The 15,873-nt window shown below is 35.4% G+C and overlaps 1 protein-coding gene across 6 annotated transcripts in view; it reads left to right on the top strand.

The window, feature by feature from the left end:
- Positions 1 to 15,873, top strand: part of Csmd3 (CUB and Sushi multiple domains 3) — a 1,154,880-nt gene that overhangs the window by 127,845 nt on the left and 1,011,162 nt on the right. For all 6 annotated transcript variants that reach the window (XM_028867965.2, XM_028867960.2, XM_028867959.2 and 3 more), the window contains exon 2: positions 2,573 to 2,795. In XM_028867965.2, the coding sequence (XP_028723798.1) occupies positions 2,573 to 2,795 (223 nt within the window). The remainder of the gene's footprint in view (positions 1 to 2,572; positions 2,796 to 15,873) is intronic.

The following is a 15,873-nucleotide window of genomic DNA, read 5'->3' as shown; positions in this document are numbered from 1 at the left end:
AAACCTTTGTTCACAAAAGTTGAAGTGTAAAATTAATATATTATTAATTTTATTACATTAACTCAGAAGGCATACAGCAGTGCTTCAGAAAGGTAAACATAAGCTTTCTTACTCTAAATGGAGTGTTCATTCATTTTTCTAAATTAGTTACAAATCTCAAACAGTTAAATATGTATTCTCTGTGTTCTTTGTGATATGAAGAATATATGTGTGTAATGGGAAATATTACCAGTAGGGTTTTCCATCTGTGTCACTGATTTCTTGTGAGTCTGCTTCTGATGAACAAACTCCTTACCATGTAAACCATATTCAGTTTTCTGATCATTTGAGGTTAATATATAGATTTTGAGTCATGACACATTTGGTTAGGAAACTCCTTATGATTAGGGAAATATTTCATATATAAGCATGTGTGGACTATGCCTTAAAAATGTTGCAGTGTACTATAATAGTTTCACTGCTGTGAGTGCCTAAAAATCTTCCTTCACCTCACATCTGTTATTATTATTGGAGGGGTATGATAGAAACAAAACACCAAAAAGCTTGAATTTTACCTTTGTGATTTGTTCTATTGAGTAGAAGATATGTATATAGTCATCTGTAAGGTAAAAAAAAAAAACAATAGACACATGAACTTATCAAAAGAAACCTGATTTGACAGGAATGCCCTTAAGAACACCATGCATTAAATAATGTAAGACAGGTACTTATTTTTAAATATATCTAGTAAAATATATTAAATGCATAGAAAAACTCAAAGGTGTTCATATACCTAGGAAAATATATAGAAAAGAAAACAGTTAATAACAAGGTAAACGTAGAGGTCACAAAGGAGTAGTTTTTATTTGTAATTTTTCAAATTCTATTTCTGATTTTGAAATACTTTTATCCAAAATATTAAACTTTAGAAAAATACTTTATTTTTATGTATAATATCCTTATTGTAAATTAAAAGAAAAATAAAGAAGTGTATAGAAAAGGGAGGACATTAAATATTGGTGCAGTTTATATTTGCCTAAAGAAAAAAGTTGCAATGTATGAATCAGCAGCCCCTTAACAAATGAGCAGACAAAATGAGTGTGTTATTTTAAGGCATATGCCCTTTGTCTGAAATCATCAGGGTTATGGGGCTTTAGAATATATAAAACAGCCCATAGATCAGATTGTAGCTGAAGGGATTCATGCTTGCATTTTGTTATGAAGTCCAAATTGGAAGCTGTTCAGGCAGAAAACTAATAGAAATGGGTGATAGCTAATTAACCTAAGGCTTCAAAGTAATTGCTGTGCAGGAAGCAATTTGAAAGAGACCTTTTAATATTTATTTATTTATTCATTTGCTTCTGAAAATCATAAAATGCCCTATTTGACTTTTGATGAATGAGTAAAAAAATATGTGAATGTAGGCAAGTATTGACTTTTTAAACTTCTATCTGATCTAAATCCTTGGTAAGCTTTTAAAAAGGCAAAAGTAGAACAAGAATTTCATCCATTCACAGGACTAGCACTAGGCTACATACAGATCTTTTACAGGCAGGCTTCCAAACTAAGTAAAGATTGAGGGGAATTTTGTATCTATCTGTCCAACCATGAGACACGTTCTTAGGAGTAGACCCATTACAGTCGGCTAATTTGGGGCTCTTGTGCGGCGATCTGACTCACTAAGCAAGTGCAAGCTGTTGCTGTGATTTGAGGAACAGAATGGATATGAACATTTGACCTTAGCCTCTGTCTGCCCCAATCCCCAACTGTGGCTTCTTAATCTCTGCACATGGCTGTGCTTGTAAAAAGTCTCTATCTGTATATTCAAACAAACTAGTTTGCTAAAGATATAGTAAGCTGTCAAATTATCTCTGAGGGACATGCCCTTGTGCACTTAGACCTACCACAGAATTATTACAAAATTAAGATCATTGATACAAAATGTCTAGGTTTAATTTATTTAATGTAAGTCTCCCCAAGTTTAATACCCACTCTGACCTAGTTAATTTAGGATTCACCTAAAATTAATCAATCGCTGTTATGAACATTTTAACAATTACATAGACTTTACTTCACAAATCCTTTTTTATTCTAATTGAGTGAGCAAATTTTCATAAAACACAATAAAGGTACATCTGAATATAATTAAGTGTGCTGTGCCAAAAAAAGGATGGATTTAAGTTTTTCAGATCTATTGTTCATTGTATAATTAATTTTCAATATCATTTACTTTCTCCAAGAATTAGATTGAAAAGAATCTGAAGGAAATTGACATGTTTGGGAATTTTATATGTTACCTCACAATAGAAAATGAACCAAATATAGTGGATGATTTTGTAAAATACTTTATGGTTACTGAATTAAATCTGATAATTTGTCTATTTATCTAATAAATTCTATTATTTGTTATTTATATTATACATCCAATGTTACACATTTATGTTGCATAGACATTTTTGGAATATACCTAATTCTTAAAATGTCACTTAAAACTTGTCAATATTGGTCTTAAAGAAAACCAAGAATTTTCAAAAAATGTATACTGGCTTTTGTTTTGTTTTCTATAACAATGGTTATTTATCTTTTGTTGCAGGATTTATTTATACATGTGGTGGAACTTTAAAAGGACTTAATGGCACCATAGAAAGCCCTGGTTTTCCATATGGATATCCAAATGGTGCGAACTGTACATGGGTAATAATAGCAGAAGAACGAAATAGAATACAAATTGTTTTTCAGTCATTTGCACTAGAAGAGGAATACGACTACTTATCCTTATACGATGGACATCCTCACCCTACAAACTTTAGGACAAGGTTAGTGTACTTTCAGTGGAACATTGGAGGTAAACTATACCATGGGAAGCCTTATTTGTTTCACAGAAAATGCTTATCATATAGTTTGTTATAATAAATTCATATTGAATAAGTAAGTACTATTCATTTGAAAATACCCAATTTAATGATCAAATTTTCTCCATAGGTCTGACTTCCTAATAATAGTGATTATTACTTCTCCACAGATAAATACAGATTGAATGTGACCCTTTAAAATAGTTATGGTGTTTGGGGTTTTAGCTAATCATCTCAAGGCTTCATTTATTGTGTTCATAACTTGGAGCAAAGTAAAATTATACTATAAAAGGTCTCTCTCAGAAGTATGTGTCCAAAGAAATATGCAGTGCAATAAAAAGGAAACACTTTAAACTCAGTATTTATATAATAGAGAAATACATTAATTTCAGAGAAATTATTTAAATAATTGCAGAAAACAACTTTTTTGCACAAACAAATCTCACATTTCTCTACAAATTGAATTACATACACACACACAAATGCACACACACATATCTAATATATATTTGTAAATTTTATGTGCATGGGTGTTTTACCTGCATACATGTCTGTGTGTATAAACTCATTTTGTGTATGCATGCCCATTTGGCTCAGAGGTTAAATAAGTGTATCACATACCTTGGATAGAATCACCGTATGGGTGCTAGGAATTGAAGCCTGGTCCTCTATAAGAATAACCTGTACTTTTAGCAGCTGAACCATTTTTCCGTCCCTGAAATTTTATATTTCTGAAGGGGGTCAATTAAAAATGTAAGTTTGTTCTTTGCTTGTTAAAGTAGTGTTTTAAATTTTTCTTAAAATAGACATGTTTTTCTATTTTAGAAAAACTCATGATTATAAATGATTTGTAACTTGAAAAAAAGCAATGTCAGAAAAATACATATACCACATATTCTTAGACTTACAATGGTGTTTACACAAAGTTTATGAATAGTCAAGATTTTGTAGCTTCTAATTTATAATATTCTAAGTAGATAATAATTGGACATTCAAGAGTACTTTCATACTTTTCTGTGTGGATTAAAAATATTTTTTAACTCTGTTGCTGTTCCTAATGTTCAAAAGAAGCTCTTCAAAATTAGCTTCCTCCATTTTCACCAGTCTTTGAAATATGAAATATTTATTCATTTGTGTTATTTTTCCTTTATTGAGAATAGGATATATATATATATATATATATATATATATATATATATATATATCCCTGATTATAATTATCCCCTCCCTCTGCTCCTCCCAGTTACTCCCAGTCGCCAATCCCCTCCCCTCTAGATCCACTGCCTTCCTATCTCTCATTAGAAAAGAACAAGTTTCTAAGAGATAATAACCAAACATGGCAAAATAAAGTATAATAAGATGAAGCAAAAACTATCATATCAAAGTTGAACATGGCAACTCAACAGGAGGAAAAGACTCCCAAGAGCAGGTACAAGAGTCAGAGACCTATTCGTTCTCACAGTCAGAATTCTCATAGCTGTAAAATATATGTAGAGGATCTGGTGCAGACCCATGTAGGCCCTGTGCTTGCTGTATTGGTTTCTCTGAGCTCATATACACCTTGCTTAGCTGATTCAGAAGGCTATGTTTTCCTGGTGTCCTTCATCTCCTCTTGCTCTTACAAAATTTCTGCCCCCTCTTCCTCAGGATTTCCCAAGCTCTGAATGACAGGATTTGATGAAGACTTGCAATTTAGACTCTCCAATAATGGATGATTGAGGTTCTCTTCATCTTTTCCCATCTGGTACCAGAAGTATCTTTGATAACTGGACAAGGCACTGATCTATGAGTATAGCAGAATATCATTAGGAATCATTCTATTTTATTTTAACCAGTAAGAGGTTGGTTTTACCCTAGGTTTCTAGATACCTAGTATCTGGTTCTTGGTTACTAAGGCAGTGTCAGGTGTGGGGTCCTTCTCATGGAGTGGGCCTTAATTCAAATCAGATATTGGTTATCCCAGATATTATATTATTTGAGGCTAATGTGAAAGGTGTTGTTTCCCTGATTTCTTTCTCAGTCTGTTTGATGTTTGTATATAGGAGGACTACTAATTTTTTTTAATTTAATCTTGTATCCAGCCACTTTGCTGGAAGTGTTTATCAGCTATAGGAGTACTCTGATGGAATTTTAGGATCTCTTATTTACACTATATATTGTCTGAAAATAATGATACTTTTACTTCTTCCTTTCCAGTTTGTATCACTTGATCTCAAGTTGTCTTATTGCTCTAGCTACAAGTTCAAGTACTTTTATTAAACATATATGGGAGAGTTAAAAAAAAACAACTTTTCTTCTTCCTGATTTTATTGGAATTGCTTTAAATTTCTCTCCATTTAATTTGATATTGGCTATAGTCTTGCTGTAAATTGCCTTTATTATATTTAGGTATGTTCCATGTATTTCTAATTTGTCCAGGGCTTTTATCATAAAGGGGTGTTAGGTATTGTCAAATACTTTTTCTTCATCTAATGAGATGATCATAATTCTCTCAGTTTGTTTATATGGTAGATTACATTCACTGATTTTCATATATTGAACAATACCTACATCTCTGGGATGAATCCTACTTAACCATAGTGGATAATCTTTTATGTGTTCTTAGATTTGGCTTACAAGTGTTTTAATGAGTACTTTTGCATATATATATATATGCAATATATATGAATATATATATATTCATATGGAAAATTGGTCTGTAGTTCTCTGTCTTTATTGAGTATTGTTTTCCCAGTGTTTTTAGTATCATGGTAACTGTATTCTCATAAAATCAATTTGACAAATTTCCTTCTCTTCCTCCTACATGTTTTAAAAGTATGTCCTTATGATTCTCTGGATATCCTTTGTGTCTGTTATGTCCCCCTCTCTGTTTTTTATTTTAATTTGGATATTCTTTCTTTCTTTTAGTTAGCTTGGATAAGGGTTTGTCTCTCTTGAAGATTTTCTCAGGGAACCAATTCTTTGTTTCATGGTTTCTTTATATATTTCTTTTTGTTTCCATTTTATTGATTTTAACCCTCAGTTTGATCATTTCTTCCTATCTACTTTGCTTGAGCATGCTTGCTTCCTTTTGTTCTAGAGCTTTCAGGTGTGCTGTTACATTGCTAGTATAAGACCACTTTTAAGGATCCTACCCATTTCTCTGTGGGAGGCCTGCTACTGTGGGGTCTTGCCCCACCGGGAACTTAGGTCACCTCTGAAGAGGTGGCCTAGAACCCAGAAAAGGTAAGTTCACAACTTGCTGGTATCCCAGCCTTCCTCTTACCCAGAGACAATCAGATGCAGTGGGGAGTCAAGTCAAGCAATAACTCATTTACTGTTAGGTAGTAAGCCTCCTTTATAGCAGAAAACCTCAGAACCCTAGGATGGGGTGGAAGGACCCAACCAATCGTTTTAACGGTCACCCTATACTCATTTCTTTGTTTAAGAGCTGTTTATGTACTGACATCATCTCCGGATCTTTGTAGCTAATCTCAATGTAAAAAACTTGGGCTAACTTCCTCTCGGCATCATCTTTGTAGCTCATGTAGCTCATGCCCCACATGCTACCACTTTTTTTCCCAGGGTACTCTTGAGGAGGGAAGATTGAGAAATATTTAGATAGAAGTATAGAGGGGAGAGAAACAGACAGAAACACAAGATAGTCTCTGGAGGGTCTGTATGATTATCCACCAGCCCCTTCTGTCTCTTGTAAAGGCTTTTTTTTTTCTTGATAGGAATGTCAACAGGTGGAACAAAACACCTCTCCCTAGCACAGCCAAGTGCAGACCCTTTCCAATCACCTGGTAACCACACATATGGTCAAGCCATCCTCTAATGCAGCCCTGCTGGGTAAAGCAAGCTGAATCTCTCTAGGAAACCTTTATGGGCCTCCACAATCACTCAAATTTCTTTCATTAATGTGGGCACATAGTGCTATGAATGTGTCTCTTAGAACCACTTTCCTTGTATCCTATAAGTCTGCATATGCTGCTAATCATCGAATTCAAGAAATATTTTGTTTCTTTCTTATTTCTGTCTTGGCCCATTCTCCATTCCATAGGGAGTTGTTCAGTTTCCATGAGTTTGTAAGCTTTCTGTTGTTTCTGTTGTTATTAATATCCGGCTTTAATACATGGTGGTGTGACAGGATGCTGGGAGTTATTTCAATTTTCTTGTATCTGTTGGAAGTTTCTGTGTGTCCCAGAATGTGGACAATTTTTCAGAAAGTTCAATGAGATTCATAGTAAACTTCTGTTTTTTTTTTTTTTTTTTTTTTTTGGTCTGGTTGAAACAGAACATGTCCATTGGATTTATAATTTCGGCTAGCTCCAGTATTTTTGCTTGGTTTTTGTCTGAATGACATGTCATTGTTGAGTGTGTAGATGGAATTTTCTTTGGGCTGCCAACCAGCTACCCAGTTAAAGACATGGAGACTTATTATGAATTATGAATGTTCAGCCTTAGCTTAGGCTTGTCCCACTAGCTCTTTTAACCTAATTTAATCTGTTTCTAATCATCTACATTTTGGCTCAGGGCTTTTTACCTTTCTTTCATTTTGTATATCCTACTTTCCTGCTTCCTCCCTGTCTTCCCCTTTTCTTTCTTTCTTGAGCCTAATTCCTCCACCTACTTACTCTCTCTGCTCAGAAGTTCCACCTATATCTCCTCCCTCAGTACTGGCCATTCAGCTGTTTACTAAACCAATCAGAAATCAGGTAGGCAAGGTAAAACAGCAATACATCTTTACATAATTATACAAATGAAACTTATCTTTACATAGTTAAAAATGCAACACATCTTTGCACAGTTCAACAAATATTCAGCATTTCCCCCTTTGTCTCTAAATTAAAAGAAAAGTTTTAGCATTAACATAGTATGAATATATACAATAAAAACAATTGTCAAGTAAGAATTACATTACAGTATCCAATCCATTTGCATTTGGCAAATTCATAGAAAATACTCCATTATCTATCCAATCTTGATGAGTCCAAAGTTTTATACCTAATTCACTTTCTATTCTAACTTCTGTTACCCACCCAAAACTATCTCCTTAGACTTCAAAACTTTTTCTTCAAAAAAAAAAAAAAAAAAAAAAAAAAAACAATTTAAACTTTTATGTCACTCAACATTGTAAACTTTACACCTCATTTGTGAGATTCCTTTCTGAATTTGGTAACAAGGAAAACTGAAACTATAACTATCTCTTCTTCAACACTATCAGAGATTGAGAAAGATATAATATTACCTGAGTAAACAGGAAGTGCAGAGCAAAAAACTTCCAAAACTATAGAAATGACAGAGGCAGCTGCTTGCCTTTAGTCCTCTCTCCTTCTTGATGTTTTCCTTCTAATTCTCATTTTTGATGTTTTCCTTCTAGCCTATTTTCATTCTATCTTTATTCTTTTTCTTATTGCTTACATAGCCCAGCAAAATCTTTCAGGCAATATAAAAATTACAATATGGTTACCTTCTGTTTTTCAAGTGAATGATTACAATGAATAAAAAGCAAACAATAAAAAACAGCTTGTTTTCCATATCCCTTACATGATTAAACATTTTAGTTATTATAGGTGAAAAACAAATTATCCCAAGAACGTGCATACATTCATACCCAAGCAACTAGTTATAGATTAACCATTTGGGCAAGCAAGGTATTCTTCTCAGTCAGGTATTTTACTGGCAGACTGCATTTTGCAATTACAAAGAAAGAGCCAATTAATTTATTACTTACCCTGAAAGGTAAGAAATCAAAAACCTAAACTTTTATATATGAAAAAGAATCAGTCACCTCTATTTTAAATTTTATGGTACATACCCACTCATCAATATATTTTTTTTTAATGTCAAGGGAGTGACGCCAAAAATGGGTATAGGGAATTAAATCATCACCTTTGGTCATCAACCAATCCTAGCAAGAAAGGTGTGTCAGCTAGTAATAACTGGGCTGCTTTGTTCTTGTTCCCTGACCTTAAAGAGTTCTTCATTCAACTATGTGCCTTTCTAAAACTTTAGAATATCTTCTTGAGTTTTTTACCTCAAAGCTATTTGACAAAAACATCTTAGTCTAACTTTAAGTTATTTTCAAAGCATTGTTTCAGCTGTTGAAGAATTTAAGCTAGGTGAGCTAACTAGGACTCAAATGCTTTTCTTAATCATTAACCTAAGCCACAGTTTATATGGCTCCTCAATAGAAACTCATGTGTTCTAGCTGTGTGACACTTCCTTGTATTTATTTTTATTCATCAAAGCTCTGTATAAAATAACATTATTATTATCATCGTTTAGACAGTACAGCTTAGGAAGAAATCATCTTCATAATAATCCACAGGTGAAAATGCCCTGTAGAATGCTATGTTTCCATGAGATAAACATGCTACATTACAGGCAGTGAGGATCTCCTTACACACATTCACACCATGCCAGATACCACGGGAAGATGACAGGGGCAAACATGTAAAGGTACAGCATAAGCAAAAGACATTTCAGGGTCTGTGATCAGGGACCTTGCCAAACCAAGATTGACTGACCCATCAGAGAGTTTCCCTCTGGATGGATGACACCTTGATCTTCAGTTGCCACCTTTTGCTCCTCTGAAACAGCCACCAGCAAGGGATGTTTTGTGTCAAGAATTTATTAGATTAAACATTTTCTCTGCTCAAAGTACCAATATCTTTTATCGTATCTTCATCATCTGAGATTCTTTCTTCTATCTCTTGTATTCTGTCAGTGAAGCTTGCCTCTGTAGTTCCTGTTCAAATTCTTAAAATTTCCATTTCCAGAATTTGCTCCCTTTGTGTTTTCTTTCTTTGTTTTTATTCCAATCTCACATCTTGAACAGTTTTGTTTATTTCCTCATACTGTTAGTGTTTCCCTGAGTTTTTTTAACAGAGTTTTTCATTTCCTCTTCAAGGACCTCTTATCATATTAATAAAGGCTGTTTTCATGTTCTTCAGCTATATTAGAATATGTTGACCTTTGGACAACTGACCTCTACTGGAGACAGATCACTCTGACTCTCATAGATTGTATTTTTTGTGCTGGTGTCTAGGTATCTGGGTTTGGTATCATAATAGGTCTAGGTGCTTCTTTCTGGATTTGTCTCTGTTACTTGGTTGTATTGTTCCCTGGTTTGCTTCCTCTTTGAATTTTCAGAAACTGTGATGTCTGTGTGTTGCCTATTTTCCTGGGTTGTTCATCTGGTGTGTTCACTGGGAATGCCTGCTGCTGGAAGCTGGGATTCTGGGATGAGTTGTGGGAAGAAATGTTGAAAAAGAATCTTTCTTTTTCTGAACCATTGGGAATGGGGTCATGGTGGAGGGGGAGATCACAACAGGTTTCCAGCTACAGAACTGGAGCAGTAAGGGAGTGTAGGTCCACTTCAACCTACTTGTTGCCTTGGGAGGAGTGATCCTTGGGTTAGCAGAAGAAGCCTACTGGAGTTGGGGTATGGAAGAAAACAACAAGTAGGGGAGGGAGTTTAAAAGGGAACAGGTTGTTGGATCCACAGGAGACATGCACAGGACTGAGGGAAGGCTGAAGCTGGTGTTCTGCTGCAGGGCTAGAGAAGAGACTGGGGGATTGCATCTGGGGGAGTGGAGAGAAGGAAGAAAGATTGAAGGCAGCCTACCTGGTTATCTGGCAGCCATGACCTGTGGTTTAGCATGGGTCTATAATTTGTATTTTAAATAAATCATTATACTCATTGTTCTTTCACATTTAGTTGCAAAGAATTATATCATAAGGAAAATGATGCATCAAGAAGTAGTGATTTTGTTATTGTGGTGGGTTTCTTGCTCAAGAGCTGTTTGAGAAAGCCTGCACATTTTGTTAACACTAAGCAACATAACAGTGAGAAATACTACCATCTCATAGAGCACTTCTGACAATTTTAGAGAAAATAGATACATAAAAGCTGCATAGATTTAACATCTCATTGGTACACATTTTAATTGTTTCCAGCCTTAGAAGAAATTGAAGCTGATTTAACTGTTTAATAATATTTGTTTACAAGGTACAAAGTTTATAGAACTGATTATAAGTGGAGATTTTTTTTTGTTTCTTTCTCCTTTTCATTACTTTAGCTCATTGAATCCTTCTGACTTGTTCTTCATCTGACATGGCTAAACTCCTTCAACTGTATCATTTGAAACATATATTGTGTGGCATCTATTTTAGACAGTGTTCTTTCATTGACATTGCACATGTAATTAGGATATAGACATTTATTGCTAATGATACAAATCAAGGACAGAAACATGCATATGAGCCTGTGTGAATGAACACAAATGGATTTGTGATGAACTGATGCTTTCTTCTTGTCATCTTGGGGTCTTTCTTTTTTTATAGTATTTTTATTTTATAATTAACTTAATTTCACATACCAGCTATGGATTGGATTCCCCCTGTCCTCCCTCCTCCCACTCCCCAGCCCTCCCCCTAGTCCATCCCCGACTCCCACCTCCTCCAAGTGTCTTTCTTGATGTGATATTTTGATATATATTTTTTTATTTTACAATACCATTCAGTTCTACATATCAGCCATGGGTTCCCCTATTCTCCCCCCCTCCCACGCCCTCCCCTTACCCCCAGCCCACCCTCCATTCCCACCTCCTCCAGGACATGTCCTCCCCCGAGGATTGTGATCAACTTGGTAGACTCAGTCCAGGGAGGTCCAGTCCCTTCTTCCCCGACTAAGCCAAGTGTCCCTGCATAAGTTCCTGGTTTCAAACAGCCAACTCATGGAATGAGCACAACAAATCTTTCACAGTAGCTGTCCATTATCTTCATCACTTACAATCTTTCTGTCCCTTCTCTCATTATGATCTCTGAGTACTGGGGAAAGAGGGGTGATATAGATATCCTATTTAGAGCTGAGGATTTTTTTTTATTCTTTGTGGATTGACCAGTTGGGGCTTTCTATGTTAATCATCATCTACTGCAAAATAAGAAAAAAGAAAAAGCAAAGAAAGAAAGAAAGAAAGAAAGAAAGAAAGAAAGAAAGAAAGAAAGAAAGAAAGAAAGAAAGAAAGAAAAAAGAAAGTAACTTCTTTGATGTTAAGCTTTGGGTAATTGATCACATATGTGCTTAGTCCTCGTGGAGGTTAAAACAGGGCATCAGATTCCCTGGAGCAGTCATTCCAGGCATCTGTGATCCACTGGAAGAATGCTTGGAACTCTTAACTACTGATCTATTTCTCCAAGCCCCTCTCTACATGTTGCTCTCTCTACACCTTGTGAAGTAATTAAACTTATTAATGTCATCATTAAAATAATGGTGGCACAAGCCTTTAATCCCAGCACTCGGGAAGCAGAGGAAGGCGGATCTCTGAGTTTGAGGCCAGCCTGGTCTACAAAACAAGTTCCAGGACAGGCTCCAAAGCTACACAAAGAAAACATATCTTGAAAAACCAAAAAAAAAAAAAATGGTGTAAAGAAACTTAATTCATTCTCCAAGGTAACCCTGCTAAACATAGAGGGACACACAACCATCATTTCGAACCACATTTATCTGTTTAGAATTAGATCTATGTAATTCATTCAAGGTTTATATAGTGAGAAATAAAGTAAAACCTGCTTCCTTTTTAGTAATATTTGACCAAATGGAGGAACCAGATAATAACAAAAGGAATGTTAACCAATATGTAATGTATAGTAATATAAACAGAAAGCTTATCTATTTATTGCTGGTGTTTCTTTTAGAGATGACTCTGTGCTAATGTGCATCATGTTCTGTTTTGCTTACTGAAGACGTCTGCATCTGTTGATCTTTGTGCTTAAAGAAATGCTGTTGCTAATGTCAATGTTGAATCTAGTGAGAGAGACTGGGAAAAGCAAATTACAAGTGGCAACCTTAAGGCCCTCCAGACTGTGCTTGTGCACAAAACTGGCTGTTCGATTAGAAGCTGGAAGTGGTACTGGCAGGGTTTGACTTGTCTTTGCCTGTTCTTTTGACTCACTGTGTCCTTGCCTTTCTCTCTCTCACACGGCATCATATTCTCTGTTAATTCATGTCCTTATGGTTCATCTGCTATTCTTTCTTCCAAAAATTTATATTTATATTTCATTACTTTTTATGAGTTCCAAAGATTTCTTTTTTGAAATGTAGCTTGCTGGAGCTATATCACAGTACTGCAGAAATCTTGACGTTCTTTTTGCCATACAGAGATGTAATCAGACTCAGAGCCACAGTTTTACGTTGCTAAGATAAGTCTCTTAATTCCTTGTAGTTGGTGGTTCTTTTGACTTCCTTGTAAGTGTGGATCTATTAAATACATTTTGATATTTGTGTGGGTGGAGGGACTGGTTGGCTCTTTTCTGTCCAGTTTGGCATTTTCATCTCTGTCCTCCTTGTTCACTTTACCTTTGGGCAGTCCTGTGGATAATTCCGTGGATATAGCTTCTGATATTACTAGAAGACACAATCTGACAATAAACTGCCTAATACTTCGACTTTTAGACATTTTCAACCCTATTCCCTGTAAATTTTTCTTGAGCTTTAGATGTAAGATTATTTTATAGGTATGTCCACTATGACTGGGCTCCATGGCTCTGCCTTTTGATTGGTTGTGGTTTTCAGTAGTGGTCCCTGTCTGTTGCACAGAGAGAAGTTTCCTTGAGAGAGGTGAAGACTGCACTTATCTGTGGGTATAAGGACAAGTGCTTATATTTTTTAGGGTTTATGATTGTTTTATTAATTCATAGGGGAAGATTTTTCATCAATAATCACTAGCACTGGATAGTCAGCTAACTCTGCTGGATCAGGCAGGGCCTTCCATTTGTTGAGTGGGTCTTAAGTCCAACTAGAGAGCTGTTCGTTACTGGCAAGTTATGTATGCTATTACTGCAACCTTAGGGTTATCACGCCATGCTGGTCATTAATATGGTTCATAGGTGTCATAACTGGGTAGGACTCAAGCAAGATGTTTCACAATTTTTATTATTCTAACTTTACCCATTCATATTTATACATGTGAAAACTCATACAGTAGAATTAAGAAACATTTTTTGATGGTAGACAGTGGTTGCATGATAATAAACCAAGATGACAGTAGTCATTTTGTAGTATTATAATCAGAAAGCCTTCTGCCTTATGTATTCTATGACATATGCTGTGGTCTCCTCGCTTCTATTTGGGAATAGCAGATCATTTGGGTATTTGTCTGTGATGGAAAAACCAGATGCATTATGCCTTAATCCAAAGTGGTGGTGTTTCTGTCAACATAAAAGCAACTCTATTTTCATTAAATTGGCCAGGAAGGCAAAACTTTCCCAGAAGTTCTTACAATGTTTTGTAGTTTGTGTATAATACAGAACTTCCTACATTTTCCTGGTGCATGAATTCTGCTCCCGTAGATCTTTCTTTATTCCTCTGGGATGGATGCTTCTTTCTGCCAAGAATTGCCTAGGCAAGATGTTTCCTTTTCCTTTTCCCATGTTTAGCATGTTCAAGCACATGCAAACAACTCCCATTTGGCTTGGAGACTTCTAAGTGTTTCTGACCCCTGGGCACAAGCAGTGATTAGAACTGTTCTGTATGTTTATCTTTGCTTCTTTGACCCTGTTGTGTGGGAGTCCACAGAGGTTTACTAGTGAGATCTGAGCTTGCTTTACCAACAGGCCTGTATAAGACAGTGATTAGACCACTGGCCTGGGTTCCAGCTATCTGGAAGGGTCTATAGTTGACTATATCTAGCAAGCGGGAGGTCTTTGGCCTCATCTTGTGGCATTGTTAAAAAAAGCCCTTCTTAATAAAGTTCTGGGTTGATGGATATTGACCCAGGTCCTCACGAGCTATCCTATGTTTCTGCCTTTCTCTTGTCAGCTAGGCCTATCATTCTAGCTAATATTTTATTTTTCTCTCCTCCTCATAGTAACCCTTTAAAAGGTGGGAGCAGGCCTTCCACGCTGTTGTATAGAATCAGAATGCTTTTTGATAAGAAAAGAGCTTTATTGCAGATCCATCCATGAAGGATGAGTTAGGGAGAGTCAGTGACATCTGGGAAGAAATTATGTGACAGCAACAGGCAGTGCTGAGATTCCAGCTCTACAGAATGCATAGGGGAATGAGAGAACAAGAGAAACACATGTGGAACAGCAAGTTCATGGTCTGGTGCTACCTGCCTAAAGTCTGATGTTTAAGACAAAGCTGGAAATCTATCAGGCGTTTTCAGCAGAAATGGGATATAATTTGGGCTATTACCAAGAGTTTGATGTGCACCATAGTGAATTTCTGGCACTCAAGTCTGTTCTAATCTAGCTTGGTCTGTGTTCCTGAGCATGGAGTGAGTCAAGTGGAACAAAGAGTTTTTTCTTTAAAATATTCTCAGGAGAAGAGGTTCCTTTCCCCCAATTTTCTCATCGGTGGGCAGGGCAATCATTACTAAGTCCCACAATCAGTCATACTGTTATGCTAGGTAATCTGAAAGGAACAATTTAGACTATTTCATAATAAATAGATGTGTCAGCCCTAGTATAAACTCACTATTTATCAATACAGGGAATTTTATAAGATGAGATATCTAGCAATTATTTAGTTATGTAATTTTCAATATCACTACACATAATTTAATCTCCTTACATTTTTAGAAATATTTTACATGAAATGAAAATAGGTTATATTTAAAGAAAGTAGAGCATATATATACAAAATCTTTAAGGAAATCATGGTAATATATATAACATCTTGAAATGTATACATGTTAATTTTGAGAAATTTCTCTTAATTCCCTGTAAAATGGCAAATTCTTAGTTTAAATTTTTTTCTGAGACGTGATGACACACTAGTTTGTAGTGGTACAGTCTGTCTCTATCATTCTTCTGAAGCATACAGGTGTCAATAAACAAGATTATGTTAAAGGATACAGTATTACCAAGACCACATAGTGATAAAGACAGAGAGAAAAAGATAGAGACAGAGAGTGAGGAAAGAGAGATAAAAGACAGAGGAAATGTAAATTTGGTCAAATAAAAAGATAATAATGTGCACTATTTCAGTAGTTTATGGAATAAAGCAATAATTAGTTTAAGAGACTCAGGAAAGTATTTTGAAATTATTAAG

This window comes from Peromyscus leucopus, chromosome 20 (genome assembly GCF_004664715.2).
Source record: "Peromyscus leucopus breed LL Stock chromosome 20, UCI_PerLeu_2.1, whole genome shotgun sequence".
Taxonomy (NCBI): Eukaryota; Metazoa; Chordata; class Mammalia; order Rodentia; family Cricetidae; genus Peromyscus; species Peromyscus leucopus.
This window is presented reverse-complemented; position numbering and strand designations above follow the sequence as displayed.